Raw genomic sequence first — 26,272 nt, forward strand, 5'->3', positions numbered from 1 at the left:
CCATTTCTTGTCTTTCCCATTATGGCCTCCTTATGAGGGAGGGAATTTAATATACTCGCCCTGTGTCTCACCTTCCCCACAGCCCCTCTAAATCCCAGTTTTTGCTAATTGTACCGTTTTATGGTTTTCAGTTTCTTTAGTAGTCACCTTTTAACTGTATTTCTTGTATTTCTTGACTTGTTGTCTTAGACTTCTCTCCTGTGTAAAAGATGAGGAGCTCTGTAAGTCTCCACCAGGCCTTGTGGGGAAGGGTTGAGGGGGTCACTTGCTTATGGCCGGGTGGGGGTGGGACTGCATTTTTTAACCCTCTGTGTGGTTGGGGTAGGATGGTGTTACGGTGTGACTCTGTCCGCACCCAAATCTCACCTTGAATTGTAATAATCCCCACCTGTCAGGGGTGGGACCAGGTGGAGATAATCGAATCACGGGCAGGTTTCCCCAGTGCCGTTCTCACGATTGTGAATTAGTTCTCACGAGAGCTGATGGTTGTATAAGGGGCTTCCCCTTTGCCTGGCACTCATTCTCTCGCTTGCTGTCCTGTGAAGAGGTTCCCCTTGCCTGGCACTCATTCTCTCGCTTGCTGTCCTGTGAAGAGGCTCCCCTTGCCTGGCACTCATTCTCTCGCTTGCTGTCCTGTGAAGAGGTCCCCCTTGCCTGGCACTCATTCTCTCGCTTGCTGTCCTGTGAAGAGGTTCCCCTTGCCTGGCACTCATTCTCTCGCTTGCTGTCCTGTGAAGAGGTTCCCCTTGCCTGGCACTCATTCTCTCGCTTGCTGTCCTGTGAAGAGGTTCCCCTTGCCTGGCACTCATTCTCTCGCTTGCTGCCCTGTGAAGAGGTCCCCCCTGGCACTTTCTCTCGCTTGCTGTCCTGTGAAGAGGTCCCCCTTGCCTGGCACTCATTCTCTCGCTTGCTGCCCTGTGAAGAGGTCCCCCTTGCCTGGCACTCATTCTCTCGCTTGCTGTCCTGTGAAGAAGTGTCTTCTGCCGTGACTGTAAGTTCCCTGAGGCCTCCCCAGCTGTGTGTAACTGTGAGCCGGTTAAACCTCTTTCCTTTATCAATTACCCAGCCTTGGGCACTTCTTCATAGCAGCGTGAGAACGGACTAATACAGGTGGTTATTGTGAAGGTTTTTGACCTACTAGGCTGCCCTGTCCTGGTCCTTTAGCTAGAGAGGATAGGTTTTTCTTGAGGCTTTTCGTCTGCACCTGTTGGGGTTGCTGGCTTGTTTAGCACTCAGTTTGGAGCATCTGAGGCAAAAAGAAAACCCAGAGAACCCGCTGGCATGGTTCCCGGCCCTGAAACCCTCAGCCGGTCTGCTCCTCTCTCACGTTCTGAGGCTGACGTTTGTTCTGTAGGCAGCACCCAGGTCTTTTAGCTGCGCTCAGCTGGAGGGAGGGGGAGATGCATCTTCTCCATCTTTTTGGGAGTCATAGGTCGGTTCTGTTTGTGCTGTGCTGTTATTTCCTATCAGGTGTGGCCTTGATGGGTTCTTCCTGTTTGTGAATAAAAGCCCAGTTGACTGGCATCAGAGTGGAGGGGACCGTGCAGTCCTGTGTGTGGGTTGCCGGCCCCGTGGGCTTCACTGTGCCGGTGGTGTGTCTGGGAGCAGGTGGGGAGAACCGGATGGAAGGCTCTAGAAGCAGCTCCACGAGCAGAGCTGAGGGAGACACTTTCTCTGCACCTGTTTCCTGTGTCACACTTCAGATAGGGGATAGTCCAGGCTGGCGTGAAGCTCCCGGGGGATTTCGCTTCTGGGTAGAATTGCCTTTGTTTTTTTTCCTCAGAGACTGTTGTGTGGGCCTAGTGGTGCGTCAGGTTCCAGTTAGAATCCAGTGCAGACAGCAGGCTTCTTTTTAATTAGAGAGGGTCAAGTTCACCTCCGGTTAGACTCAGTGCAGGCAGCAGCTTCTCTTTAATTAGAGAGGGGTCTGGGTGCCGGGCTTCCCATCAGGCAGAAGGGGCTGTGGTGCTGAAGTCCGTCGTGTGTCCCCTTCCTGTGTTAGAAAACTGTCTTTGGTGCTCCTGGGGCTGCCCTACAAGTGCTGCTCTGAACTGTTAGGTCGTTCAGAGTCCACTTGCGTCCTGTCCCCAGGAATCTCCTCAGACCCTATTTAGACTGCTCATAGACTTTCCCTTCCTTTTTTGCACTAAGTGGGTTCTTTCTCCGTTAATTTTTTAAAGCTTTTTCTTTCTGTCATTTCGGCGGCACCGGGAGGGGTGGGAGTTAGATAGGTGTTTGTAGTCGGCCGTCTTGAGAAACTTCTCAAAACTGGAGAGTTGTAACTGCTTGAGTTTTGAAGTTAATGGAATGGGCGCATTGCCTTTATAACTGTACATGTTACTGCTTCACTTACTGTTAGCCCAAGCCGGTGTCTTGCATCTGCCCAGATCCTTCTTTGTGGTACGTGCTCACTTTTGGCGACAGCCCGGCTGTTCTTTGCAGGCGTGTGCTCCTGGCAGTCGAAGACAGAAGTCTGGGGGCCTGTGTAGGCTGTATGGGCTGCTGTGTGTGTGTGCCGTGAGTTGTGTCTGAGACCACCCCTGCTCCCCTGAGTGCTGCCTGATCTGCCTGCATGACCACAGTGGGACACCACTGTTCCCTGGTGTCCTTTCCTGGCTGGCAGTGTGGTATTGTGGGCAGAGCCAGGCTGGTGGGCTCTGATCTTGGTTCTGCCTTTGTAATGTTTGTCACACTGTCTTTTGAGAGCTCGTTTTTTGTGTGTGTGTGTGTGTGTGTGTGTGTGTGTGTTTTTCTGCCTGTAAGATAAACTGGCATGCAGTCTACACTGTGAGGTACGGGCTGTGTGCGGGCCAGCACAGCACGCTGTGGTCCTAGGCAGGGAGGTGTCCTTCCTTTCCCCTGCCTGGTGGGGCTGCCCTTCCCTGCCTCGCGTGGAGGTTGCTCCTGGCCTGCAGAAGGCAGAGAGCATCTTGGCAGGATGAGCCCCCCCTGCCTTCCCATTGCTGTGCTCCTGCCTCCCTGCTCTGCTCCTCCCTCCCCTTCCTGGAAACTACCTAAAATACTTGGTTACTTCTTTTTTGAAGCTGTGTTCTCTGTCCTGGTGTTTGGGTGTTGATACAGTGGAATCCACAAAATTGAATAAGATTTGATTCTCATTTTAAAGTGAAATAAATCATTTGGGTGCATGTTGGGTGAAAGTGCCGTAATTGATAGCATTCATCATCAGACTTTAATTTTATCCCTGGGGTGTAGGAGTAGGTGGGATTAAGTACAAAATCTACAGAAGCAGGGAAGGCGAAAACGTACTGCTGGATTTCTGTGTTTCACATGTCCCCAGCAATATGGACCATTTGCATTAAACTTTTAATAGCAACACTTATTTAAGATTCATTTTTTACTCTTGCTCTGAAATCACAAATTCCATTTGACAGTGATAGGACAAAATTATAGTTTTAAACTTCGCAAACCACACTCCAGAGCTGTGCCAAAAATAAAAATTTCTTGTGTCAAGAATAACTTCCTCATCAAGTCACTGGAGGAGGCGAGCTGACTGGTGGCGATGCAGACCGCTAAAGCTTCAGTGAGCCCAGAAAGCGTGCGCTCCACATTGCAGAGACCTCTCTGTCAGTATTGAGATGGTGGAAAGTGAGGAGAAGCAAAAAGATGGCTACTTCTTTCCCCATTTCCTGGTCTGGGTTTTTTGGGGTCTACGAAGAGGTGCCTCAGCCAGCGCTACCGTGGAGGCAGGAGGCATTCTTTCTGCTCTCGCGTCAGCACTGACGGGGTTGCAGAAGGTTGCTGTGCTTGTTGGTGAGGGTATTGCGAGGGTGGTGTGAAAGCAGTTGGGCTGGAGTAGAGCTGGTCACAGTGTGTCCTTTTGCCTGGGATCCCCTTTGTTTACATTTGTGTGGCCCTAATGCTACAGTGATGTCACTTAGCTCTGGGGAACTGTCTGAAATTTTGTGCTCTAAATTATTAATACATGTTTATGTGTGGGTTTGCTAGAATGCTGTGTCCATTATTGTTGGCTCCTTGCACAGCTCGCCTTGTTCTGCCTCACTGGCTGTGAAATTGGCTCATGTTGTGGACTCTGGGTCCAGCGAGATGCATCTGAGGTGTTGACCTGGTGGTGTGGGCCTGGGGCTGCCAGTGGTCCCGTTGCCTGATGAGGGAGACCATTCCTGAAACTGTAGCGCACACTCAGGAGAGGAGGAAAGGCGGAGAAAGCCTCCTGGTTCTGAGCTTGTGGCTCTTGCTATTCTTGACTTGTTTGTTGTGCGAACCTTTTTTTGTTTAAGCCAATTTGAGTTGGGTTTACTTACTCGTAGTGGAAAGGTTCTGACACAGGATCTTTATTATATGAAGTGTTTTCATAGTGTACATTGTGTTGTACATTATGACGTATCACACAATCTTGTGATGTAGCTTGCTTTGCCATTTTTATTATGTGGAAGATATTCCTGAATTTCTACACTTCCTATGAATTTGGAGGCAGGGTGAGGCAAAGTCACTAGTATCAGGGTATCAGTAGGGGAGCCTTTCAAATCTCAAACATTGAAGTGTTCTTCTGTGACCTGTTTCTTCATCAAGTTGTGTCTGCTCTGCAGAGTGGCTGTGACAGCTGACATCCAGTGTGAAGGTGTGGTCACTCCGCTGGAAGAGAAAAACCTAGCACCCTGAGAGTGGGTGGATCTGCTGGTGATTTTTCAAGCAATGTCTTCCCGTTTTTGGACGCTCTTCCCTTCTGTAGGTGGAGCCTTGTTCTCTTTTCATTGAGTACAGGTGGGGCTGATGACTCATTTCTAATGAACAGCATGGCCTGCCTGACTGCTGAGGCTAGCTTACAGGATTCCTGAAGCTGCAGGCCCTGGTTTCCTTTCTGCGTGTGCCCTGGGGTCACTCACTCTGTGGAGTCCGTTGTCCATGCTCTGAGGACTCAGGAACTGAGGGCTCCTGCTCACAGCCATGCCGTGGAGCTGTCTTGGTAGCACCTCCTCAGTCCCGGCAAGGCCTCAAGGCTGCCAGAATCCTGCAGCTCCAGCTGACATCTCAGCGACCTCCCGTGAGACCCAGAGCCACATTCACCCGGCTAAGCTGCCCTGAACGCTGACATGCAGAAACTGAGATAACAGATGCCTGTCGTTTGGGCCACTGAGTTTCAGAGTGAGCTGCCTGTAGAAATGGATGAGCAGCATCTGTGCACGGAGGTGAAGGGTAGAGCCAAGCGCATGTCTGTCAGACTCCGCTGCCATCCATCCTTTCCCTGCCTGCCTTCCTCCTACGTGGTGCTGGATCAGCCGAGAGGATCAGCAGCCGAGAGGCTTCTGTGAAAGAATGTGCTCCTTCAGGGCCGACTTGCATTTGTGTCTTTTTTTTCTTGGAGATTTCTGTAAAACAGCAGCCGTTAGCAGTTATGTGATGACTACGTTTAGAATTTGGGAAGAAAGGGAAAACCTTGTTTGCCATGAAATAAGTACTCTGTTGATAAGTATTCCTTATTTTGAATAATGGAGAATTCTCTGTGTCTTAGCCAGTTAAGAGTTATTCACTTTTATGTTGTGTTAAAATGATAAAAGTTACTCCAGTGACCTGACTGCTTCACTTAATGAGTTTTGTTTTTGTTTTTGCAAGATGCATTTCCTCTCTTTCAGGAATAAGTTCTGTTGGGGAAAATACGGAATATGGACATGTTGCCACCTCCTGCTAGATGATGGCGTGTTAATAAACAGTTCGTACATCTCAGCATTTTACAGCCCCCAAAGGTTTATTATGTCGTATGTGTTAGCTGCAGATAAGGTGTTGCTCTGCTCCAAGTGTCTTCTTTCGTCAGCATCCAGGCTGAGAGAATAGCTCCATTTTGAGCCTTGCCATTCTTATTTAAGGGAAAAGGATGGGAGGTTGGCTGGAACCCCTGAAGGCTCCCAAGCCTTCTGCTTAGAACCAGTGTGCGTCCTTTCTGCTCAGAGCTGGTGTCTGCCTCTTCTGTCATATTGTGTCCGAAATTGGTTCCTTCTGGTGGGTTCTTGGTCTCGCTGACTTCAAGAATGAAGCCGTGGACCCTCGTGGTGAATGTTACAGTTCTTAAAGATGGTGTTTCTGGAGTTTGTTCCTTCAGATGTTCAGACGTGTCCGGAGTTTCTTCCTTCTGGTGCGTTCGTGGTCTCGCTGACTTCAGGAGTGAAGGAAGCTGTAGACCTTCATGGTGAGTGTCACAGCTCTTAAAGGTGGCGCATCCAGAGTTGTTTGTTCCTCTGGGTGGGTTCGTGGTCTTGCTGACCTCAGGAGTGAAGCCGCAGACCCTCGCGGTGAGTGTTACAGCTCATAAAGGTAGTGGGTACCCAAAGAGTGAGCAGCAGCAAGATTTGTTGTGAAGAGCGAAAGAACAAAGCTTCCACAGCGTGGAAGGGACCTGAGCGGGTTGCCGCTGCTGGCTCAGATGGCCATCTTTTATTCCCTTATTTGGCCCCACCCATGTCCTCTGATTGTTCCATTTTCCAGAGTGCTGATTGTTGCTTTTATAAACCTTTAGCTAGATACAGAGCACTGATTGGTGTGTTTTTACAGAGTGCTGATTAGTGTGTTTATAAATCTTTAGCTAGACACAGAGTGCTGATTGGTGCGTTTACAATCCTTTAGCTAGACAGAAAAGTTCTCCAAGTCCCCACCTGACCCAGAAGCCCAGCCGGCTTCACCTCTCAATATCTCACTGGCCAGAGAAAGTCGTGTGGCCAGGCCTGCCCCTGCCTGTAGGAAGCTGATGGATATCACTGGACCCAATGCAGACTGTCCCTTGAAGGGCAGGGGGAGTGAATGAAAGCAGCCGTAGTGTCTGCTGCAGTGAGCCCGGATTAGAGAGGTGGAGGAAGTTGGAACATAGTGTACTGAATGTGAAAATTTTAGGTTGGGTTGATATCAGCTCTTAGAACTTGTGCCTGTTGAAGCCTTCTTATTTTACAATAATACTCTTTTTGATTGAAGCTATCCTGGAAACCACTGTGGGTATTTCTGCTAATAGTCGTCCTCTGGTCAGAGGTTTTCATATTTGGGAGCAGGGGTGCCTATAAGCTCCCTGATGTCGCCTGTGCATACACGTAGGGTCACCCTAAGGGCCTTAGCCTGCCAGATGGATGCTGGTGACCAGCCGAGCCCCATCTTCCTCATGTCCAAATGAGTCCTCCTTTTGTCAGGTGTTAGTTCAGGAACTAAACTTAATAATAAATGTGGCTGCTTTGGTGTAATCATAAAATGAGGAATATGCCAAAATCAAATTCCTTTGGAGGCATGCCAAAAATTAAGGCTGGAAGTTGAGTCTGGGCCAGATTGTAGAGCCTTTGATGACTGGTTCCAGCACCTTTGGCTTCAGTTTCTTCTGTGGGGTTAGGAGTCAGAGCTGGGTGCCCAGGAACAATCAGCCTGGGCCTAGAGACTGGACAGCAGTGGGGAAGGGACACCAGACAGCGACCTCCTGATACGCCTGTTACAGATGGTGGCCTCAGGTCCACATTTGCATGGGCTCACCCCTCTTCCTTTTTTCTGCTCCAAAGTCTGTACCTCCATTGGGAGCACACACAGTTATCACCCTCTCTGAGAAGCCCTTTCTGACTCACATTACAGGTGCTTGGTTTCTGCCACCATGGGCTACTCGATGACTCCTCCTCCTCTCTCAACACGCAGGGCGACTTTTCCCTACCGTCTTTCTGTGTCTGGGGACATCACCTCTCCCGGCCCCTAGGTGGGTGGGGTCCTGACCAGCCCTGGGCAGCGGCCTCTCTGGGGAGAGCCCAGTGCCCTCCCTGCTGTGTCCTTCATCTTCCTCCTGGTCGTCTCCAAGCCGAGCCTCCTTTCTCTGGAACCACGTGTGGGAGATGCAGTTCCGGGACACAGGAGTGAATACCCACTCGCCTTAACTCATTTTTTTTTCTCTTACTGTCCTGTAGCCAGCTGCTGAATTCCTCACCGCGCATCTTCACCCTTCTCTCGTTTTCTGTTCAGCCAGCTCTCTTGACCCTGCTCCTTCTTGCTTGAAATCATGTCTTTTTTTTTTTTTTTTTAAACAATACACTGTGTCAGAGGAATCCTTGAGTTTTACAACTGGAAGTGACTTTAGAGGTTAGCTGATTCAGCTTCTCTCCCTTCCCAGGTGAGGAACGGGACAGCCACAGCTGTGTGGAGACTTGTCCACTCTGCAGCTGCCAGCTGTTTAGGGATGGATGCCCCCTCTTGGGTACTGAGTGGCCACATCCATGTTTGTCTGGGATGGTCTTGCTTTGTGTCCCTGTTCCCAGGTGAATTTCTGACAATGTTCCCTTTTTCTCTCAGCAGAGATCTGGACGGCTGGTGAACTGCATGAGTGTCCTGCGTGGACTGCCGTCGTCCTGTGGCTTTAGACCTTATGGTGTCTTCTGTGCCGTCCTTGTGTTAAAACCACCCCTTTTTTTCCCGTCAAGTTTGTTGTCAAATTGTATCTCATGTAAGATGATAGCCAAGACCGGCTAGTGTTATTAAATTCCAAGTGAAAACAGCTAAGTCTTCATTAGTATCTCTTGGTATTGGCTGAGTTATCGATGCATTCTTTTGTCTGTGAAGATAATTTTAACCCTCTCTATGGATTATGTAATTCTAGGTTTTTCCCTAAACTGAGGAATAGGATGTATATGCTTGTGAGAAAAACTGGTTTGAGAGTTCCTCATGGGTGTTGAGTGTTACAGTCACTCAGGACATTGTTACTAGTGGACTGCCTGTGCCCTGCCTTGAATTTAGCGACGCTTTAAAAGAAAAATTGCTGTGATACTTTAGGAAGATTATAGCAGTCCTTTCTTTGATTCAAGGGGAATGGCATACTGTTGATCAAAGTTCATTCCCACAGGTTGCAGGCCTAAGGGCACTCCATTTTCAGTCTGTAGAAGTGGAGGGAGTCTGGAGGATCCCACAGTGGGTGCCCGGGACCTAGACGAGAACTGTGCGTGGGTGGCCTGTGTGCTGCTGCCTCCACAGTGCACCCGAGTCAGAGTGCACCTCGGGGGCCTGCTGCAGACCTGGTGGCCAAGGTGCCCCTTCCACATGGGAGAGGCAGGACCCCCTGCTCTGAGTCTGAGACTTACATTTCTTTCCCTCCAGTTGCTGGTAGGCCCAGTCTACGCAGCCAGGGTCTTCGGAGGAAGGGTGTTGGTGGTGTGTTGGGTCAGCACCTCTTCCTGCTGCTCTGAGGTCTGTGTGGTTTCTCTCTGCCCTGCATGAGCCCCCTTGGCCAGGCCTGCTGTTGAGGCTCATGTTCCTGACACTCCCCTTCACGGGCAGTGCTCTTTGATTTTGCGATTATGCATTGTCCATACTCTATTAAAAGTGGCCTTAAGCTGGTCATGGTTACCACTAGAGGTTATATAGTGTGAAATGGTGCTAGGCTGTTCATTGTTGTGTAGACAGTGTGGGGAGTGACAGTTCTGCATCTGTGGCCTGAGAATTCAGGGGAGGGAGAGGCAGGACAGTCAGGGTGCTAGCACAGCTCCCCGGAATCCCGAGCGAGCCCCCAGAGCAGGCCGGGGAGGCTGTCTTTTTTCGTGTTGGTGTCTGTAATCCTGCTGTGAGTCTTGGGGTAGTGAGGACAGTTCGGGCTCCCATGACTGAAGGGTGAAGTCGGTCATTCAGTGTGTGCTAGGGCAAGAGTTTGTGGTAGAAGCAACTGCTTCAAGACTGTGGCTTCTGGATGGAGTCAGGTGATCTCCCAGGGGTGTGAGCTGGAGTCTTGTTGATGGAGATCTGTGGAAGGATGGCGCCTGTTTGACATTGAAAGCTGTAGAGCTGTAGAAGTCATCCCGTGTGCTGTGTTTGCAGTGCATGGGTGTGCAGACATGTGGCCCATTCTTGCACAGTGGAACTGGGAGGTGTGTGGGTTCAGGAAAGAGCACTGGATTAGGAATGAGGAGTCTCCTGGGACCGTGGATGAGCTACTGCACCACTGTGGCCTTGGCTCATCCGTGCCTGATCCCTGTCTGCAGAGGGAGCTGCCATGGTGTTGGAGCCATCTTTTTGTCTGAGAAATGTCAGTAGCTGGAAGAAAAGCCTTAGCAGCTCCCCATACCTTCTGTTGCTTCCTCCCTTGCCTGGAACACCCCCCCGCCAACCTGGCCACATCCTGTGTCCCTTTCCAGACTTGACTGCTCCTCACCCTGCACTGCCTCTGCCCTGCGGCCCCATTCGCTCTCTGCCTTCCCACTGAGCTGGAAGACCACAGCCTCCTACGTCTGCTTTCTAGCCTGAAAGTCCAACTTTTTCAAAAAACTTATTTTGTGTTTTTGAATATGCTGACATTATTTTAACCTGGGTGATATTAATCATGAAGTTATGCCCCTAAATCTTTCAAAATGACCTTTCCAAAAATAACTCCATGTTCCCACATAGCCAAAATTGTAATGTCTGTCATACATGACAAGGTTAGTAATGATGTCTCCACACCATCTGATACGTTGTCTGTGTTTACGTTTCCCCAGGTGCTCCCAAGTACACTTTGTCGATGGTTTATCCAAAACGGTCCAGTGCAGGGCCCCTCATGGCATGTGGAGTCTCTTAATCCAGAACAGTCTTGTTTTCCGTGGCCCAGAATTGTGGACAGACTTAATGTCTGGCTTTTATAGCTGCCCAGGAACTGCTTGTTCAGTGAAGGCACAGAAAAGACAACGGGGATGAGACATTGAAGACATTTTTTTCTTCTTTGGTTCAGGGGGGATTTCCCTCAGTCTTAAATATTAATGATGTTCGGCATTCAATTAAAAAACTATGCCCTTGGTCCTCCTCCATGCCGTTGTCTTCTGGACGTACAACTTGATCCCCAGGCTTGTCGGCTCCTTCCAGTGTCTCCCCAGTGTTTGTCGAAATCCCCCTCATCCCGCTTGTCCCTGTGGCTGAGGTTCTCCGACCTACGATTGCAGAAATCTTCCTCAGATAGTTTCTCTGTGTCTCACTATTTTCTTCTATGGTCTGTATAGTTTAGTACCTTGTAGCCGTTCTATTTTATGCCCAAATTGCTTTATATATGGTCTGTGTATTTCATAGAAGGCAAGATAATTTTCCTAAACAGTGCCAGCTACAATTCAGCTTCCTAAGAAGTGATTTCTGCAAAGCATTGCAAGAGAAATGAGGTCCAACAAGCATACTCTGCGAGAATAGAGTTGAGGAAGTCGTTGTTCTTGGGGGCTTCATTTTTATCTCTAAATGAGAGGATTGACCTGTAAGTCATGTAGATGATTCTTCTCTCTGTTTGGTGGGCTTTTTCTTGTGGTTATTTTGAATTTTTTAAAAGTGGGAGTTTTCCTTGGCAGAATGGAGTTATCTATAGGTCTGTTTTGATAAGCGAGATTTGGTGTGCCCTTTTCTTTTTGAAGGCGTGGGGCATTCCAGTTGCTGCTTCCTGTCCTCAAGCGTGTTCCCCTTTCCCTGGTGAAGATGAGCAGTCTGAGGCCCGAGGGGCCCAGTGCAGGGCTGTAGCAAGCAGGTGGTCAGGGAGGCTCTGCTCCATAGACCCAGCCCTCTTCCTTCTTCCGGCGCTGCTGCCTCCTTCCCACAATGTGCTGCCTTGTGTTGTGCCATTTAGTGTTAGACCGTGGGAACTCCCTTCCCCACTCCCCTTTTAAGAAGGTATTTTTCTATCCTTGTTTGAATACTCTGGGCTTCTTTTATCCCTGATTTGGTATTGTATTTCATTATGTAATTTCTATTGAGAGTAAAATATCAAAAATAAACTAAGTAATTTTAATGTTAATTTTCTGGTGGAAAACTGGTAGGATGATTTCATTTTGGGAATATGGGGTCATTCTACTGCACATTTAATTCACTTAAATGTAAAAGTAAGTGTGCGTGTTTGAAATAGGTTTTCGAAATGGATAGATCCTAACGCGTATTTTGGGGCGAAGTGTGTCTGTGCAGCCACCCTCTTCCCCAGCATGGTGCCTGTGCGGGGTGGTCCAGGTGGCAGGAAGTGTGCCTGTGCCGGCGTCAAGCCTGCTGCTGGGCGGGATTCCTAATGACCCTCCTTACCTCACCGCGAGCGCCTCTCACCCTGGGCTGTGTGTTGGAGTCACTTGAAGAGGGTTGGCATTTTGATTTTGAGTCTCTCCAGAACACTGCTGGAGTATCCTGCCCTCTCACAGCCCCCCAGGAGGCCTTAGCATGCAGCTCCTGCTGAGAATTGCAGCTCCTGAGGCTGAGGCTTCCAAAAGGAGGCCTGGAGACAATGGAATATGGTTTGTACTTCCTTCCATCCTGCTGCTCCTTGCCTTGCCAAGAGCGGAAATACTGCTAAAGCACCCAGCAAGTCGTGGTGGGGAATGAATGAATCCTGTCTAAGACACTTGCCTTAATAACCCTAGGGGAACAGTTTAGTATGTTAAATGTCATGGTAATTCTTATATACACACTGATTTACTTTTTGCAGAGATATTTCTACAAAAGTTCTGAGACTTCCCTGTTATTCCCATAGTACAAAATTTCTCTGTACTCAGATTTTTCTGTTTCTGTTTTTTGTTGAATAGATTTCTGTTTTAGGAAATAGTCTGTTACCTTTCTCCAGAGAAGCACTTCAATCGAAACATTCTGTTGGCTGAGAATGTGCATTTTCCCCCTCTCAGGGGTAAGGATTTGCCTCATCTCATTGTCTAGCTTCCTGTTGAGAAGTGTGGTGTGTGTATTCACTTAAGCGCTGATGTCATATTGAAGCCCATTGGTGGGCAATTTCAGCCAATCAGATGCTTCCTGGTATCCAAGTAAGAAAGATATATAGTTCTGGAATAACAGGAAACTTCACGTTTTTCACATCCTGTTATTCTGGGTTTTGTGACTTGCTGCCTTGCCACTATGAAGGTTAGTAGAAATTTATGTATGTATTTCTTTTTGCAGTATACCATGACTTGAATTTTCCGAGCTCTAAGATTACATCTGTGGAGCTGAAAGACATTCAGATCTCCTATTTAAACATTTTATGATGAAGAGAAATTTTATGTTTTGCATATAAGGAAGCTGAGGCCTAAAATGTAATTCCTTTTTAAAAATGCAGCTTAACCTGTATTTGTTATAGATGGTTACGTCAGCCTAATGCTGCTCTCATTGGAGTTGGGATTTCTACTTAAGTAATATCACAACAAATGTATTCTGTACTAAAGATGATTCTAAAGACTGTCTGTTCTAAGGACTGTTTTTTAAAGGAAGGATTTAGCTTCATGAAATCAGTTATATTTTGTGCTTTATTAGAAATGGCATCCGTAAGCACATAGAATGCTTAAATGTGTTCACAGCTTTCCTTTTACGTTTTGTGGTTCCTTTCGATATTTCCTTGTGAACTTCAAGAAAGTGACCTCTGGTTTTCAGCTCCTTTCTTGACTCTCTTAGTGATTTGCTGGCTTTTTCTCTTGAGGTAGTTTTTCCAAGTCTGGTTTTTCTTATGTTTAAACATCTCATGACTATTTTTACTTATTTGAAAAATTATAGACAGAAGGCCTTTAGCTGAAGATGAATTTTGAATAATACAGCAGGACTTTTTCACATTTGGTGTCACTTTTCTTAGCTTCTCTTGACGTGAGCTTCATTACAGCAGCATGCAGCGTCTGCAGGGTGGGCGGCTGTTTGGATGCTGGTGCACGTCTCCGTTCGGATGCTTCTCACTGTGCACCAGCCTCTGCTGGGTGTTGGGAGATGTACAATCTGCCACTGCAGCTTTTTTAGTCTAGGAAGGCCTGTAGACATCCACCATCAAATTATCATGACACATGTTCTGGGGGAGCCTGGCTGGGGACCTGACCGGGCGTGGTGGGGGCAGCAGGGCTGTCAAGGCCGGGCTCTGCCAGGAAGCAAGATGAATAAGGATTAGCCAGGAAAGGGAGGGGACCGAAGGCAGGAAGAGGAGAAGTGGGGCTTCTGGCAGGGTCTGCTAGAGGTGTGGGGAGAGGGCAGGACTGACAGGAGGGGAGGATAGCCCTGGAGAGAAGGTGGGGCCCTTGTCCACTGATGCTCATTTCCGGTAACCTCAGAACATAGGGCAACAGGATACACGTTTTGCTATTTAAATACATCTTTCTGTTATTTGTACCTCTGAAAGAAATTGTTTCTTAATTTTTCTGGAATATAGTTATGGATGATTTGACTCTTAAATTTATTTTTGCTTGAGGTTATTTGGTGACCAGAAGCCATATGTAGTCTTTGAGCAGTATCTGAGAGCTGTGTTTGTTTTGACACGGCTGTGTGTGTGCACACGCGTTCTAGACTCTAGTTGCCGTATACCTAGGCAAACCAGTGTGCTTTATCTTTCCAAGTTCCAAGATGAGTGGTGGGAAGTGCCTGCCAGTGGCAATGTGACCAGCTCCATCATGGTCCCAGGGCTCCAGATAGCCCTGGATTGGAGGGGATGCGGTTGTGGGCTTGCCTGGTCCTGGCCTCAGAGCTCTGAGGGTGGTGGTGTTCTCTCGTCCCTACCCCTTTCCTGTCTGGGATCTGCTTCTTCTGTCTTTCCTCCTTTTTCCCTCATATCCACTCTGCTCTCTGATGTCTGCATTTTCTTTTGCTGCTGTTAGCTTTGGAATTGGCTGTCATTTTCCCTTTTCTGTGTCTAGGAAAGAACATCTGTAGCACGCCTTGCCTGGGGCCTCTGTGTTAATCTAAGGAGAGGAGGATTGAGCAAGCACCTCTGCTTACTTGCTGAATGCCAGCAGCCTGCTGCCTCTCCCGCCGCCCCCCTGCCCCCACTGGCCCTGTGAATGAGCTCACACTCCAGCCTGTAAAGAGGGGCAGGGGCGGTTGTCGGGTAGGGAATTGGCCTAATGCCGAGGGGGGACCCTGCGCCTAAGTAAGAGGATTCTGATTGAATTCTTACCCCAGGACTCAGAGACTGAGCGTGCTGGTCTCCCTGTCGCAGGTTGTGCGGTCTCCTTAGGATTTCAGGCTGAGCATCGTCACGTTGCTGGGAGAACATAGTTCATCCTGCACCCAACGTAAGACTCTACTAATTTTGCTTGTTTAATTTTTCCTTTCAGACGTTTGATGCAAATGATTTGTATCAGGGGCAGAATTTTAACAAGGTCCTCAGTTCCTTAGTGACTCTAAATAAAGTAACAGCAGGTAAGACTCTTTTTTTATTGAACTCGAGGGGGCGGGAAGACATACGGGCTGACACCTTTGGTTTTCTGGTTTTACCAAGGCCAGGGGAGCGTTACTGAATTTAAAAAATAAGCTTTTGTTGCATTACATTTTGATTGTTCCTTTTGCTGTGATATTTTATTTTCCTTGTTAGAATAGAATCTTCTTTAAATGTTCTGGTATGTATCAGGTGTTTTCCTTTTTGTGGATGGAGAGATTTCTCACCTGAAGGTATAGCAGGAGAAAAGTGTCTAGTTCTAATGGGAAGGCTCATGGGCTGTCTTGGAGCTAGAAGCACCTTTCTCTGAGTTTTTATTGAGTGTATGCTGATTAAAATTTGTATCTAGTGAGCAGAAGTTTTGAGCTGTGACCATGATAAGAGAGTGGCTCGTGGATTGGCCTGTGAAGTCCACACCACCGTCCAGGGCTCCTGAGGGCTATGGCACCCAGGTACATGGTGTGTGTGGTCCTAGCCCCTGTTAGTACTGAAGTGCAGAGGAGGTTTTGGGGACATGGTGTGCCCCTCTCATGGGCCACAGCGAAGACAGGAGTCGTTCAGACAGGGTCCTCTGAGGGAAGGTGCATGTTGTCCATGATGCCAAGGTCCCCGGAGGAAATGCTCCATGAGCCCCGAGGAGCTCCTTCTTCGATCCCTGTGTGGCTCAAAAGGAAGGAACTTTTTAGTTGCTTTTTTGTTTTTAATTAGAGTAACTTTTTTTTTTTTAACTTAACCTTCACGGATGTTAAATATCAGATCTGTGGGGGAAAGTGACATGTCCTTTTCAAACAGAAACCTCTTGAGTTTATTTTGTCAGGGTCACTTCCCAGTTTGGTCTGGCCCTTCGGAGGGGGTGTATCTGCCTCGCTGCCCACCGAGGAGAGACTGGGGTTACGAACGCTTTGGGGCTGCAGTTCCTGTCTCTGGGAGGCTTCATTGGTGGTGCAGGGACTGTCCTGGGTGCTGCTCCCAGCATGTGTGTGCTCTGACTGTTGTCTGGAAGCTGCTGCTGCTGCTGCTGGTGCCCTGGCGGGAGGCACTGGCCCCCATCCCTGGGAGCAGGGGCAGACCCCAGGCAGAGGTGTGGCTGTGGCTGCGTGTTCACAGTTTGACTTCTGAGGTTTAAAGGGCTGTTCAGATGAAAGCATCTAGGAAACAAAAATTTACATGGCAGGATTATGAAGATGGATATAACTAATGAAAATTGTCACATTATTTAATGCCTTCTCTGTCTCTACAGTCTAAAAATGATTCTTTAATATGAACAAACGATACACTTATCGAAAGTTATGGATGACATAGAAAAGGACATACATTTACAGTAGATCACTGGAATTTAATACAAGAAACACTGCAACAGATGATGTACAGAAGTGGCATATTCATGTGTCCTGACCACATGGGGGATCTGCCTGCAAACTCATATTCATCCATGCCTCAGAGTTTTGAATGACTTTTTATGGAGACAGGGTCTTGCTCTGTCGCCCAGGCTGGAACACAGTGCGTAATCTCAGCTCACTGAAGCCTCAGCCTTCTAGGCCGCCCAGGCTGGAACACAGTGCATAATCTCAGCTCACTGAAGCCTCAGCCTTCTAGGCTCAGGTGGTCCTCCCACCTCAGCCTCCTCAGCAGCTGGGTTTGCAGGTGTGTGCCTCTGTGCCTGGCTAATTTTTGCATATTTTGTAGAGATGGGATTTTGCTGTGTTGCCCAGGCTGGTCTTAAACTCCTGAGTTCAAGCTATCTGCCCGCCTTGGCCTCCCAAAGTGCTGTGATGACAGGCATGTGCCACCATGCCTGGCCTCAATGATGTGCCTTATAATTAACGTAGGTTTCTGTGGCAGATGGGGCAATAGCACAGATATGTAAAATCTACAAGTAATCCTTAATTTGACTCTGGTCCCATCAAATACTTTTCTAGAGGTTGCTCACAGGAGCAGAAGATAGTAACTTTGAATTTCACTGTGGATGTTTTCTCTGCCTTCGTTGTAAGTGAGGGTGCTAATTAGGAAGAAGTGGCTTTAGAAGATGGCTTTAATTTGCACACTCAGTCTTGGGATGGTCAACTTTCAAGGTTTGAGATGGTAGGATTTACAAGTAAATAAGAGAAGTCAGAATCCAGTGACTCTCGGGCTATTGGTTTTTACCTCTACCTTATGAAAATGTATTTCGTATATGTTCTTGGGTGTCATTGGCTATGTGTTGGATGTAAAATAGTCAGCTTTGTTCTTTACAAAGACAAATTTGGAAGTTATCAGATAAACTTTTAAGCTTTTAAACTATAGGAATGACCCCTCCTAGATGGAAGGAATGTTTTGCTTTTCTGTTTGCCTTTTGTTTTTGTTTTTGAAGTCAGTGGGAAGGCAATGCCCGTATCTTTTCTTTTCTTTTTGAGACAGAGTTTCGCTCTTGTTGCCCAGGCTGGAATGGCATGATCTTGGCTCACCGCAACCTCCGCCTCCTGGGATTACAGGCACACACCACCACACCTGGCTAATTTTGTATTTTTAGTAGAGACGGGGTTTCTCCATATTGCTCAGGCTGGTCTGGAACTCCCAGCCTCAGGTGATCTGCCTGCCTTGGCCTCCCAGTGTGCTGGGATTACAGGCGTGAGCCACCGTGCTCGGCCTTGTATCTTTCTAGATTTCAACTTTCCTTGACTGGCGAACAGTAAGACGGCTGCAGCAACCACAGTTACTGTGGACATTCTTAGGAAGATGTCTTTGTCTTTTTGCCTCTGTCACTTAAAACCGTATGTGTTCTCAAGGCATTTAGTTGACTGTAACTGGCCTTTTAATTGGATAGAAGAAAGCTTGGTGATGGGGAAGTACAGAATGTCTTCAGGATGCCCTCCTCATATGAGAATTTCCTGAAAGGCTGGGGCCAGCAGAGCGCTGCAGCCCATGGCAGGGAGCCCTGTAGAATTTGCTGGAAATGCCCTTTTAGCTGGTTTTGTGCTGCAGGTTGCCTGAGACCCCTGTGTCCTCAAGTAGAACGTGCTCTATAGAGATTACTCATAACCTGCCCTCAGCAGGTCCTGGGAAGTGTAGGGTGCATGGGCCTGAGAAGAATTTAAGACCATTAGTATAGCAAGCCCACGTCTGTGGGGTCAGGCAGGTGGCGTGAAGGGAGGAGCTGGACGGAAGGGTGTGGGTGCTGGGTCCTCTCAGGACAGCCCCTGCCCAGCTCTGAGCCAGCTTTACCTGAGGGGATATAGACCTGGTGTGGCCACATCCTAAATGTGTTAAGAGCAGTGGGGAATCTGGGTTTTTGCTAATACCTTCAGACTTTTAGATGTTGACAGTTTAATTCAGAATTTTATCAGATGCTGTGTAAGCCAATCCAAACACTCGCGAGGAAGCTGGGACCTGGAGACTTAGGGTTGCTTTCATGGAAGGCTCCCTGGAATTTAGGACATGGCTGGCACGTGCCTCTCAGAACAGCAATTTTCCCAGCAAACTTTTTCACAGCCTTGTTCTCTCTCTCTCTCTCTTTTTTTAACTGAGTCACTTTTAAGAATAAGTTGCTATTATTTGTTGGTTGGCCTGTGTGGAGTGTCTTATGAAGGGGGATCCAGAGAATAGAACTAAGCCTCTTAATGTCTGTTTAGTTTGATTCTGTCAACAACTTCATGAGGTGAGTAGAGCCTGTGCTGCCTTAGTGTTGGGGAAATAATCCTCAGAAGGTTCTCTCTGGCTGAAAAATACAGCGGGATTTTCTCTTTTAAATAAAAGTCTTTTCCTTCTGTTGCTTATTGCATGACACATCGTCCCGGAAAAGTGGGCACGTGGTGGTGGTGCGCTGGAGAATCAGTACTTGGTTGTTCTCTGTTCCATAATCGAATTTGAGAGGCTTTTTTTTTTTTTTTTTTTTTCCGGGTGAAGGGAAAATCTTAAGTTATAATACATTTCACAAACTTTTGGAAATTTTGCTAGAGAAGAACTGATTAATAGTTATCTCCAGATGATTTCTGGAAAGGTAGTTGGGGAATGAATGCAAGTCATTTATGTAGCAAAGAATTTGTTCTTTGTTTTCTGCGTAAATGGACTGCTTTGTTGTGGTCTTTTGGTGTGCCCCTCTGTGCTGCCCTAGTTTTAGAGTCTAGTGTGTAGTGTGGGTGCGTGGTATCAGGCGCTCTCAGCTCTCTTTTCTGTGTGCATGCCCTTTGCAGACATCGGGCTGGGGAGTGACTCCGTGTGTGCCCGGCCCTCGTCTCACCGCATAAAGTCTTTTGACTCCCTTGGATCACAGTCTTTGCACACTCGGACTTCAAAACTGTTCCAGGGCCAGTATCGGAGTTTGGTAAGTTTGAGAGATTTTGTTACTTAAATATGTTTGGGAAGGATATGAGTGTGTATGGATATATCTGGAAAGATACATAAGCCTCCATTAATGGTGTTAAACAGGGCGAAGTTAGCTGGACTTTGCCTCTGCTGCTCCTGTAATCGGGTTTGACATTTGCTCATTACCAGATTATCCAGATATTATGCCTAATGAGTGCTTTTGAGAAACGCGTTTGTTTTTAGGTTGTATTGTAAGACTCATGGCTCGCTATCTGGAGTGATGCGTGCTTTAAAATACATCCCTTGTCACTTGCATGGCATTATCAGCTATGCACATGTACAGAAATATGAGAATAAGAAATATATATATGTAGAAATACTCAGCTCTGTAAAGAAGAGATGGTTAAAACTAAAGAATCTGACTTTTTTTTTTCTCTTCATGAAAGCATGGCTTAGTGTGCTTTACTAAGGCAGGATTTAGTTTACAGAGGAGGGAATCCCTTAGAATGGCTGATTGGGATGCAGAGAAAGAAACTTAGATGATTGAACAGTTGTCGTGGAGAGTGAAAAAATACTCTTTTATAAATGCTCAGGATACAGACTGTGAGGAAGACCCACGGAATGTAATAGTGAAGCTGAAAATGAGAAATTCAAGCCCTTAAAGCAGGGCTGCCTGGAGAGTGTTGGGGCAGAGCCAGGGCTGCTACTCCGTAGTCCTGCACCCTTCTCTGAGCTGCAGGCTGGCGTGCAGTGACTGATTGGCTGCTGGGGATACCACTGCTTTCTCGCGACGTCTTAGTACATTACTTTGTTGGAAACATAGTGATCATGTAAAGTGAGTCTAGAGAGAACCCTATTCTAGAGTCATTAAGGGTCCATGGATTTTCCTCTGCCTTAACATGGGAATATTGCTAAGTAAGCTGGTGGCGGTCCTCAAGAAATAAAAATTAATTTAGATAGAGTCGTGTTTTGTAGAGGGAAGTAAATTAGAGTGGTTTATGAAGCGTGTGTTAAAAATGGAAAGATACGCAAGGAATGTGATTTTTATGTTTCTGAACTTTTTGACCTCAAGCTCGCCATCGTTGCTGTGTCTCCTCTTACAGGACCCCTGAGGGGTCTGACTGCTCCCAGCGCGGTGGGCGGTGGGCTGCGTGGCCTGAGTGCTGCAGTCCTGACAGCGGCCCCACGAGGCCTGGCTGTTGCTGTTTCCTGCTTTGCAGGAGTCTGCACTGGAGGAATTCTGTGGACTACCATTGGGAGCATTAGAATTCCACGTTAAGGAGAACTAAACAAACCACTCTAAACACACTTGAAATTAGCTCTGTAAAACACCTGAGGAAAACATAAGCGATATCAGCACGCCTTGGGTAAAGCCGTGATTTGCTGTCTCACCCGTTCATCTGATTTTTTTTCTTTTTGAGTAGAGGACTGGATTACAAATGTATAATTTTAAGTAAAATAAAGTTAAATGTAGTGTTGGTAATCTTACTGAGATCCTAATAAGTACAGGATTAATTTTTCATTAGCTGCAGAAATTTCATTATGCTAGAAACAAGACTCGCGCGCTCTGACCTGTGTGAAGTCTTTCTGGGGCTGATTGATGTTTTGATTGGGTGCTAGTGAGCTGCCTGCTCTTTGGTGGAATGTGCCAAAACCTCTCTCAGCCAAGCTAGGTAAGAATGAGTGTTTCTTTACCTTAGGTTTTTCTGTGTGTAGTTTATCAATAGCACTTTGAGGTAGTTTCCTTGGATTAAAAATTAAAAACTTATCTTGAAACAAGAATGGCCAAACATTCCTTTGAAGCTGGGCGGTGGATGCATGGAGGGCCACCTGTCACTCTCTCCTTTTGTGTGCATTTGAATATTTCCATGATAGAAAGTTCAGCTAAAAGGCAACTTGCAGTTTCTTGAACATCAGTTTTGAGATCATATTAAACCTCAGCTTTGAGATTGCGTAAGATGCTTCCATGCCCCAGACGAGGATCTGTGTTCTGAGGGGCTGGTGCTGTTTACGCCCCTTTGCTCTTGTGTGGTTCCTTCATTGCCTGCCTCCCTTTCAGTGTAAGAATGTGTCCTCCAGCCACCACTGCAGTTGCTGGTTGTTTTTATAAGCTTGTTTTTCATCTGTGAAACCGTCAGCCCCCTGCCCCAGGACAGGTTTCCTGCCTCGGGATATAGGCAGGCTTGAACAGTTTGATGTTGTGTTTCCTGCTTTGCACTGCAGTGGAGGTTTTCTCTTGTCTGTGGTGCTTCTCCACCATTCCAAGGAAAGAACACTCGGGAGAGTTCTTACCCACTTCCAGAGGCTGAGCTACATCGAGCTCTGTATCCAGCTCGGCTCTGTGACGGGCCTCGGCGGTAGGCGCCAGCTGTAGGTTGAGGTATGGCTTTCATCAGAGGTAAGGCGTGAGTTCATACTTCACTCTTCAGAACTTTGATCGACACCGCTGGAGTTCCTGGTGTCTCTGCTGTGCTTTCTAGTCTTCAGCTGCTGGCTGCCGATAGGTACAGCCCTGAGTGCTGAGTGCTGTTCTCAGAGCTTGGGGATGGCGTTTGTGAGGTGATTGTCCCCATCATCCTTCATTTCTGGGAGAGGTGACTTGATTTCTTTTTTTTTTTTTTTTTTTTTTTTTTTTGAGACGGAGTCTCGCTCTGTCGCCCAGGCTGGAGTGCGGTGGCGGGATCTCGGCTCACTGCAAGCTCCGCCTCCCGGGTTCCCGCCATTCTGCCTCAGCCTCCTGAGTAGCTGGGACTACAGGCGCCACCACCGCGCCCGGCTAATTTTTTGTATTTTTAGTAGAGACGGGGTTTCACTGTGGTCTCGATCTCCTGACCTTGTGATCCGCTCGCCTCGGCCTCCCAAAGTGCTGGGATTACAGGCTTGAGCCACCGTGCCCGGCAACTTGATTTCTTAAAGTGCTTCTTCTGCTTCTGGAAACTAGGGACCTGGATGTCTGGCACAGTCCCGATGCTGGCAGGTAACCTTGGCTTTGGACCGGTCACTGAGTGTATTCCCAAGACATGCAAGAAATTATATCCAAATGTGTTGTACACATTGTTAAATATTTGTCAATTCGAAGGCTTCTCTTTTTAAGTCATGTTAACACATCTGGAAGTATGTGTATCTTATAGTTGATGGTATGCCATAATTTAATTGACAGTATTTGGTGGAATATAAAGGCATTGTCTAATTTTTGGCATCTTACATTGGTTGACATATTATGAGGAAACTGAAGCTTAGAGAAGATATTTACACAAGATCACGGCACTCAGAAATAGTCAAGTTGGTGTGAAAATTGTCTCAGTCCTTTGACAAACATTTCTCCTTCTGTGCAGGAAATTACAGGTGCTCTTAGAGAGTGGAGGAGAGGGTAGAGTTGGTGTGAAGCAGCACTCCAGAGCGTCCTGGTTTTGGATTGTTAGGATCATTTCAGAACATGGGATACAATAAAGTAAACAGCTGATTAAGATGCAAGATACTGATGGGTGGTGCTTTGGCTCTAGGCATCAGAGAGAGGCCGTTAAGGAGCATGGTGGGCATAGATGACCGTACCCAGCCAGGTCACGTGTGCCTGGATGGGGTCTCTGTTCCCTTTGGGTTAGGGCAGTGGGGGAGCTGTCTTCACTTCTCTCCAGTTACTTTTCCTGACATGTAACATCCCTAGAAAAACAGTTCATGTGTTGTGTGCATACAGCGTCGTGTATTGCATGATGAAATTTTATACATGGAACGTTCCTGTGTAAGCAGCACCCAGATGAGGAGGCAGAGCATGACCAGCCTCCAACCCCTCGATGGGGCTCGCGTTCCCCAAGGTATCTGCTGTCCTGATGTCTAATGGTAAAGACGAGTTTTATCCATTTTTGTATTTTTTTAGCAATGGGATTCTGTGGCATATCTTTTTTTTTTTTTTTCTTTTACAACTGGCTTTTCTCAACTGAATGATTTAGACTCCCTTAAGTGTCATGTTGAGTCCAGACAGGTGACAAGCTACAGTTTCAGGAGAGCTTTTTCAAAAAGGGGGGGAAAAACCCCACAATGATAAAATAGTGATGAAATACATCTCTTCCAGCTTCCTGTAACACTATTGACACTGAACAGAGCCCTCACTCAGCTGCCGTGATTTTAGGCTGAACTTGGTAGTATAGAGTGTGTAGTTGGAATATAGCCTTTCCTAGGACATCCTTTCCCAGCCTGTCCCATGCATCTTGCGCCCTGATGGAGCACTTGTTAGCATGTTCTAAGCAATCTGTCTGGAGAGTAATAGGCAGAAAGAGTATTACAGAGCCCACGTGTCCTTCAGCGTAATGACTGCTGAAGGATGGAGGTATGTTGTATTGGGACGTTTCACCTGGATACCTGGATCTGAAACGGCTGCCTGCCCCCCGTACCTTTCCTTGGATTCTCCCCTCTCTTAGACGCCACCCTTCCTTTCTGGGGTGTTGCTTTGCTGAAGTAATGTCAGTAGAGGTGCCTCCCTCATCCCTGCCTTGAGTGTAGACCGTGCCTGCATTGGCACACTCATGACTGTCATCCGTGCCTTGAGTGTAGAGCGTGCCTGCATTTGCACACTCATGACTGTCATCCGTGCCTTGAGTGTAGAGCGTGTCTGCATTTGCACACTCATGTCCGTGCCTTGAGTGTAGAGCGTGCCTGCATTTGCACACTCATGACTCATCCGTGCCTTGAGTGTAGAGCGTGCCTGCATTTGCACACTCATGACTGTCCATGCCTTGAGTGTAGAGCGTGCCTGCATTTGCACACTCATGACTGTGAGGTGGAACGCCGCTGCCTCTTGATCATACCTCATCTCCCCTCTGCTTCCGTTCAGGCCCGCGCTGGCCTCGGCCGTGGTGCTGGCTGGAGCCTCAGGGCTGGCCAAGGGTGACCCTGGGCACCTGACCTAGGGAGGGGCCTGCTGCGCCTGTGTTGCTTTGCTCACCACAGTTGTGTTGTGGTGTTGGAGCTCGTCACCAGGCTGCATGCACTGTGAGCCTGTTTTCCACAAGGCCAGCGTGCCCAGGTGACGTTGGATTACTCACAGGAGAGTGTGGTGGCGATCACAGCAGACAGCTGGTGAGTGGAGATGGTGGTTTTGCAAAAAGAGAACTTTATGTAGCACAGTGAGCTCAGGTCACGTTTCACCACACAAGAGCAAGCAGCACGTGGCAGTTTCTGGATGGGAGCTTCACTTGCGGTGGCAAACTTGACCCTGCCCCTTGGTGGTCACGGGGCCCAGGGAGCTTTGTGTCTGCTGGTGACTGTTCGCCGGCGCTGTTGTTGCCAAACAGTGAACGGGGACTTCTTGATTAGATATGAAAAATGCATTAAATATTTCACTTACAAATTTGAATTATTAAATATATATTTATAATTAATACTTAATCTGTAAACACATTTAAATAGATAAGTATTAAATATTTTTGGAATATTACAGCTACTCCTTACTGAGGATCTGTTGTGACCTCTTTGATGCTTTACCTTTTAAAAATGTTTTTTTCGGTGATTTATACATGCACTTAGTTTAAAGTCAAGTAATTCTCTGAAACCTGCTATTAGGAAAAAACACAGTAGATTTGGCCACTTTTAGTTTTTTTCCACTGGTTCTTTCTTCGTTCATTTTTATGGTACATAGTACATACGTATTTATGGGGTACACGAGCTGTCTTGATACAGGCATACAAGGTGTAATAATCGTATCAGTAACTGGGGACTTCGTCCCCTCTAGCAGCCGTGACTTCTGAGTGCTGGTTCTTAAGAAGTGCTGTCTGACGTGGATAGTTGTTAGTTTGGAGTCTGTGGGGCTGAGGGGGCGACCTTGCTGGACGGTTCTGTTTGGCTGTCTTGCTCCTCCGTTGGTGCTTTGTAGGTATTTGCCTGTGTGTCTCTAAATAAAGTGCCCCCCTTTTTTTCTTAATTTAAAGTGATATCAATGTGGATTCCCACAGAGAAAGAGGGGCTGGTGCTGTTTTCCTCCCCTGGCCCCCTTTCCTGCATAAATGCCTAGGCCGGTCGTCCCCATGGCTGAGTTCCACCATGCTTTCACTGAGATCTGTGTTCAGGGTAACATGACGAGGTGAATGCTATTCAGAGCAGAGCCACATTGTATGCTATGGCTGTTCTTACCCATAGCGTTTTGTTTTGGAGAATTGGTAATTCTCATTTCTTTAGTTTTCTGTGTACTTTTTGCAGGTTGCAGATCTAGTCCTTTGCGTATTTCTAAGGGTCTCTTTGACATTCAAATACGTTATTTTTTTGTCTTCTCTTCCTGATTAACACTCTTGGAGCCTGTGCCGTACTTTAAACTCCCTTGGTTGTGAGCCAGGCTGGCCGCACAGCTGCTGCCTCTGAGCCGCCTTCCGTTGTCACCTGGGACACTCCCCCTGACTGTGTAGCTCTCCTCTACCTCTTTCTCTTCAGTTTTTTTGTTGGTTAATCCCCCTGTTTTGGAGAAGCACCTTTTTAACTCCTTGAGAAAGGGGTGCGTGGGAAGTAAATTTTTGAGATATTGTATATCCGCAGATGTCTGTTTTATTAATTAGTTTTTTGTCTTTAGTTTTCATAAGTTTAATTATGGTATGAGTTGGTTTGAATTTCTTTAAGTTTATACTATTTGGGGTTCACATAGATTCCTGGATTGGTATATTTATGTCTTTTGCCAAATTTGGGATATTCTGAGCCATGTTTCTTACCCTGCTTTTCAGCTCTGCCCTCTTAGACTCAGCTTCTGAGACTGATACCAGTCTTTGAAGTTCTGTTATTTCCCACAAGTACCTGGGAGTGAGTGTTGCTGGATGGGGGGCTGATGATGGGCCTGCTAGTGGTAGAGCGGGGGCTGAATGCTAAGAAGTGTGGGTGGTCTCAGGCCTTCCCTATGGCTGGGTGGAGGGCAGGGAGAAGCCGGTGTGGGCAGATGGA

At 47.3% G+C, this 26,272-nt stretch overlaps 1 protein-coding gene across 14 annotated transcripts in view; it reads left to right on the top strand.

Annotated features, from left to right (window-relative positions):
* Window positions 1-26,272, top strand: part of ARHGEF7 (Rho guanine nucleotide exchange factor 7) — a 182,422-nt gene that overhangs the window by 67,069 nt on the left and 89,081 nt on the right. For 7 of the 14 annotated variants that reach the window (XR_007720821.1, XR_007720822.1, XM_050766591.1 and 4 more), the window contains exons 3-4: window positions 14,976-15,060; window positions 19,246-19,376. The exons of 4 other annotated variants lie outside the window; for them this stretch is intronic. Coding sequence is in view for 5 of the 10 variants with exons in the window: in XM_050766591.1 (XP_050622548.1) it covers window positions 14,976-15,060; window positions 19,246-19,376 (216 nt within the window). In the remaining 5 variants the exon portion in view is untranslated. Of the gene's footprint in view, window positions 1-997; window positions 12,814-14,975; window positions 15,061-19,245; window positions 19,377-26,272 lie in introns of those variants that run through there. 3 more of the 14 variants (XM_050766595.1, XM_050766597.1, XM_050766598.1) reach the window with 2 other exon arrangements.

This window comes from Macaca thibetana, chromosome 17, assembly GCF_024542745.1.
Source record: "Macaca thibetana thibetana isolate TM-01 chromosome 17, ASM2454274v1, whole genome shotgun sequence".
NCBI lineage: Eukaryota > Metazoa > Chordata > Mammalia > Primates > Cercopithecidae > Macaca > Macaca thibetana.